The sequence below is a fragment of the Malurus melanocephalus genome, unplaced genomic scaffold, assembly GCF_030028575.1.
Source record: "Malurus melanocephalus ecotype Western Australia unplaced genomic scaffold, MMel_1.1 scaffold_571, whole genome shotgun sequence".
Taxonomy (NCBI): Eukaryota; Metazoa; Chordata; class Aves; order Passeriformes; family Maluridae; genus Malurus; species Malurus melanocephalus.
The window spans coordinates 330,723-336,299 of record NW_026623803.1 but is presented as its reverse complement, the minus strand read 5'-3'; the positions used below and the strand labels follow the sequence as shown (position 1 = coordinate 336,299).

The following is a 5,577-nucleotide window of genomic DNA, read 5'->3' as shown; positions in this document are numbered from 1 at the left end:
GGGGCACAGCCCAGGCTCCGCGCCGCCCGCGCCCGGGGAGCCGCGCTCCGGGCCCTCCTCGGGGCCGCCGTCGGGCTCGGGGCCGCGGGCYGTCTTCTTCACCTCCACGAAGGCGCTGCGCTTGGCCTCGCCGGTCTCCGGGCTGGGCGGCGCGAAGAGGCGTCCGCCCTCCTCGAGCCCGCAGTAGGAGCCGGCGGCGCGGTACTGCTGCTGCGGGGCGCTGCCCGGCTCCTCCTTGGGCGCCGCCGGCAACCCCGGCCGCTCCGCTGGGAAGCGGCCCCGCGCCGCGCCGGGCCCGCGCTCTTCCTCCTCAGGGAAGCGCCGCTTCGCCTTTCCGGCCGCAGCCTCAGGGCCGCCCTCGGGGGGCGCCGGCCGGCCCGGGGACCCGCCGCGCCCGCCGCGGGAGTTTTCCAGCTCCCGCGCCAGGTTGTGGAAGTCCGTGGAGGGCTTGGTGCTGGCGGCGGGGCCTCCCTCGGGCCCGGGGAAAGGGTGATGCGGCGGCCCGCTGGGCTTCCCGAACTTGCCGGGCTCCTGCTCCTTGCCGGCGCCCTCCTTGACGCCGGCGGCCTCGGCGGCGGGGCCAGTGTCGGGGCCGTGCAGCCTTTTGGGACAGCGGAACCGGAGGTGTGCGGCGAAGGGCAGCTCGAACTGGAATCGCTGACTGCACTCAGGGCAGGCGAAGGGCGGCGAGCCTGCTCCGGGCGGACACGACATAGAGAGAGAGAGAGAGAAAGCATCGTCAGCCGGGGCCGCCGACGGGATGTCCCCCCGAGGGTCTGGGAATCGGGAGATCCCGACGCCGACAGCCGCCTCCCGATTCCCCTCGGCGGCGGGGACCCCCCTCGTTCCTCCCCCTCGGGAGCGCGGACAGCCTCGCGGGGCACCCACCGTTGGTGCGGGCGGGGGCTCGGGCCGGGCCAAGCAGCAGCAGCTCGGTGAGCTCCTTCCCGTACCACACCAGCAGCTCCTCGTCCTTGGCGATGCGGCGTAGGGAGCGATAGAAGAGCTGCCCGCTTTTGATGTAGGCCTCCAGGTTCTGCTCCTCCCGCTCCCGCGCCGACTGCACCAGCCGCAGCCACATCAGCCCTTCGGACGAGCCGTTGGCCGCCGACGTGTCCACCTGAAACCTCGCGTTAATCCACCAGACCGACAGACAGACCGACCGACAGCACGGGGCCGGGAAACAGTAGGAGCGGCGGCGGCGGCGCGGCCCTGCCCTCGGGGACAGCCTCCCGGCGGCGGGGGCACCTCCGGCCGAGCTGCGCTTCGCGGCGGGGACGCGCTCGGGCACCGGCCGAAGTGGCGAGCGGCTGGGCCCAGGGACGAGCGGCTCTTACCCGGAATATGTAGGGGACGGTGCGCTTGTCGGTGGACTTGAGTGCGATAAAGGCGATGCTGTCGTACAGGGACGTGTGRCTCAGGACGCAGGGGCCGAAAATGGCATTTTCCGGGATGTCGCAGGTGGTGTAAACGCTGGTAAAAATGTCAGTCAAGCACTGCTGGACCGTCTTGGCATCCCCGTCCCATATTCCCCGCTGGACGCCGGCGTCCTCCATCCCTGCGGACGGAGAGAGGGGCAGAGAGTGGCCGTTACCGCAGCGGGTCCCGCTCAGCGATGCCCCGGAAAACAAAATAAAATTTAATTGAATTATTAAATAGAACATCAAAAAAAAAAAAAAAAAGTCAGCTCTTTATGTCACTTTGAATGAATGTCTTGTGAATTATATCAGAATAAACAGGGAGTGAACCAATAATGTAAAAAAAAAAAAAACAACTTTCTTTTTTTTTTTTCTTTTTTAATTAAAAATCAAGAAAAAAAAGCAGGCGAGCAGATTTTCCGGTCTGAAAAAAAATTTTAAGCAGGCTACGAGCCCCGAGCAGAGGCGAGGTGCGGGGACTCTGCCGCACTGATTTATTTTTTTTAGCGAAAGCGGCAGAGCCGGCTCCGGGCACGCACCCGGGAATCCCACCGGCTGAGTCCTGTCCCAAGCAGGTGCCGGGCACCCAGAGGCGGCGGGTCTCCCTCCGGTAACCCTCGGAGCCGAGCCGGGCTGCGGGCTGTGCCGGAGGAGCGGGTGGGTTCCAGTGGCTTGTCATTGTCGCCGATTGCGTGTCAGCTCACCTCCCGCTCCGCGCGACAAGGGGAACGTATGGCTGCTCATTATCATAATCCAGCACTTTCCCTCCGAGACTTTAATTAAAAGCAGCAAGCAGAGGTAATTATTTTTACCTCGACACGCTTATTTATGGAGCAGGGTGAGCCCCGGCTGCCGCGCCTTACGAGGGGAGGGATGCGGGCGGCGGGCAGCTGGCGGGGCGCGGGCAGGGTGCGGAGCCGGCGGCGCCGAGGCCAGGGAGGGAGCATCGAGCCCGGCTGATGTGCCCTCGCCCTTCCCAACCCGATTAGCGCACGGCTGCCTCCCCCCGCCCCATCTGCCATCGAAATCCGTCATTTGGGGCTGGCTCGGGAGAAGACCGGTGCTCCTCCCGGTGCGCCTGCTGACGGCTGCCGCCGCTCGCACCGGGCACGGCCTCGCCGAGTCGCCGCTCCCCACCGAATTCGAGGTACAACCGGTTCTCCGCGACCCGGGCAACTTCGCCTCCCGAAGACGCGGCGGGGGTCCCGGCCCCTTCCCGGGAACGGGGGCCGGAGGGGTGGCGCTCGGGCCGCCTCCCCGGCGCCTTCCCCGTTCCCCCGCTGGCCGACACATCCCTTCCCCGAAGGAATGATTTCGCCAAACGAAACCAACGGCATCGAGCGGCCCCCGCCGAACTTTCCCCCCGGCGGCAGCGGGCCTCGTACGGCTCCCCACGGCACCGCATCCCTCCGGCTCCCCGGGCCGCCCCCGGCCCCGCGGCGCTGGCCTCCCCCCGGCCGCTCTTTGTCCGGGCCGGGCGGCGCCGGGGCCGCTCCCGGAGGCTCCCCTGCCGGTCCCCGCAGCCCGGGCAGGGCCGCCGGCAACACGGCCATCCCCGGCATTGTTCCCGCTCCGGGGCGGCGGGGGGCGGCGGGGCCCCTCCGCCGGTACTCACCAGGGACGGTGGCGATAATCCTTGCCCCTACGGTGGCACAAAGGCGGCTTCGGGCTGGCTGCCTCGGGCTCTCAGCGCCGCTCCATGCCGGGCCGGGCCGTGAGGGCGGCGGAGCGGGAGGCGCTCGGTGCAGACGGACCCGGTGCAGTGAGGGGCTGGCACGCAGACACACACTTTTTGTTTGCTGCACATAATCTGCCCAATGACGCGTGACAGCCCACGTCCCTCCCGTTAACCCCTTCGGGGCTGCCCGCTCGCCGCCCGCCTGCCCCTCACCTGGACCCGCTGCCACCGGGTACCTGCGGGGAAGGGGGCGGAAAACACGGGGTGCGTCGCCCCACCGACCCTCTCCCGGGACAGCGGGCGAGTTTGGGGCCGCGGTTCCGCTTCGACCCGGCCGGGGTAAGGGGCGGGGAGCGGGGGTGCCCGACGGCCCCTCTGCCCGGCACCGGGATCCCGGAGGCGTCTTTCCGCCCTGTCCCCGCACCTGCCAGGTAGAGCTAATCGGACACGTAGAAAAAAACTCTCCTCGGTGGGACGGAGTCGAGCGGGGATGCCCGTGCCCGGCCCCGCGGAGCGGCCCTCCCGCGCTGTCGGCGCTCGGCGGAGGCCCGGCGTGCGGAGAGGCGGCAGCAGGCAGCCCCGCGCTCCCCGCCGGAGCGGGGCAAGGGGCAGCCCCGGCCGGAGCCCCCCGCCCATTCCCAGCCATTCCGGGACGGGGTACGGCCGCGGGCTCTCACCCTGTACATGCGGGGCTCCCTCAATCGCCGACACGCGTGCAGCTTCGGGGAACAGAGACACTAGCAGATGCTCTGTGCCGAAATACGGGGTTTACCGCATGGAAAAGTGTTTASCGGTCCCTCCCTTATCGTTGTAATTTCAGATACAAAACAGATTTTTTAAAAAAGAACATTTAAAAATARAATTCGAAGCCCCTTAAACTAAACAAAAGGAGAGACAAAGCGTTTTCCAGGGGACAACGGAGCGGGGTTTGCAATCAGAGAGTGGACTGATGTTTGGCTTTCAAATTCACTTATCCTCCACATAATTACGATTTTTCTTGCATTAGGATTAAAGGCTGAGTATAATATGCTTTCAACATTTATCTTATTAATTCGACAAAACGCAGAGTCTCCTAAAACGGAGATTGTCATAACATTAAAAATATGGGCGTCTGTAAAAATTTGGATCTCAAATCCTCCTTCAAATGTAGTGGGGTTTTTTTCCTATTACTGTTTCTTTTTCCATTCCCCCCCTCCCCCCAATGCTGCAGCTCTCCCTGTAAGATATAAATTGTCCGAATGACTGTCATTAGTGGGGAGAAAGAAAATCTACGCGTTAATTTTATTAGTGAGAATTTTAAGGGACACCACGACACATAAACGATCTCGAAATCGCTTCGGCATTATGTAAGCCACCGAAATTCCCTGGAACTGGAAAGGACTGCGGTGGAATTTCTGAGCGTTTATCCAGCCTCTGATGCCACTCTAAAAGTGGATTCCAGGGAACAGCGTCCTTCGACCCGCAGAACGGCACTGAAATGGACGCCACTGAATTGGAGTTTCTGCAGCGCGTTGCTCCCGCCGGGAGCGTCCACCGCAAAACCGCAAAGCCCGGTGTCCCGCAGAGCCCGGTGCCGGCGGCGCTCCCCCAGCCTCACCGGGAAATGTCTCACCCGGATTTTTGGGGGACAAGGAGCATGTGCGCTGGGCCCGATCCTGCCCCGCCGCGCTGCCAGCGGGCGCGGTGTCACCCTACGGGGCCGCGCGATCACTGCCCGCCGCCTCCCGCTCCTATCTCTGGACATCCATGCATTTTCTATTCGCTTAATCTTCCCGAAAACCTCTCGCGGAGAGCCAAGGGCAGCCCGGGCTGAGGAGTTCCGGCCGTTTTCTCACAGACTCCCGCAGCCGGCAACCCCCCGCCACTCCCCAGGCTCCAAAAGCACAGTCCCTGCTCTGCCGACCCCCTGTCGACGGCACAACCAACTACCGGGCAAGGGGAGGCCCCAGAACCAGCGGAAAAGCCAGGGACAGGGGCTCAGAAGGGGCTGGGCTGGTGAGCCAAATTCCCACAGACTYGCCAGCCCCGACGGGCACCAAGCCCCTGGGGGATGGCCCCAGGTCTGCTGCTCCCTGGGCGGGCCCTTGTGAAGATTCAGGAGGCTGCAGRGGTGGAAGGGCCGGCAGAGTGGGGATGCCTGGAATCTTGGACACCGTTATCACTGACCATTGTGATAACTGTCTTCTGCTTGCGATGAGGTATGTGGGGATGGCAGCAAGGGAGAGCACCTGCTCCTCGGGGGTGTCAGTCTTCTCTTTCTTTCCYGAGCTCCACCCAGGGAGGGGAGAGGAGAGTGACCAGGAAAAGATGCTCAACTTGTGCTCAGAAACACTCCTGCATCCTTTGGGAAACACTACCTGAGTTGTGACCTGTGCTAGACCTACAGGTGTGTGGTTATTCCTATGAGGAGACACATACATAGCTGAGACACAGCTCCCAGGTGACTGCAATAAAGTCACTCGTAAAATAAAATCAGCGAGA

General features: G+C 63.9%; 1 protein-coding gene across 1 annotated transcript in view; it reads right to left on the bottom strand.

Moving 5' to 3' along the window:
* PRDM8 (PR/SET domain 8) overlaps window positions 1-3,162 on the bottom strand; it is a 5,792-nt gene extending 2,630 nt beyond the window's left edge. The window contains exons 1-4 of the mRNA XM_057382501.1: window positions 3,034-3,162; window positions 1,338-1,558; window positions 889-1,120; window positions 8-692 (exon numbers count right to left, since the gene is read on the bottom strand). Coding sequence (XP_057238484.1) covers window positions 8-692; window positions 889-1,120; window positions 1,338-1,556 — 1,136 coding nt within the window. The 5' untranslated portion in view covers window positions 1,557-1,558; window positions 3,034-3,162. The remainder of the gene's footprint in view (window positions 1-7; window positions 693-888; window positions 1,121-1,337; window positions 1,559-3,033) is intronic.
* Window positions 3,163-5,577: the final 2,415 nt, after the last annotated feature.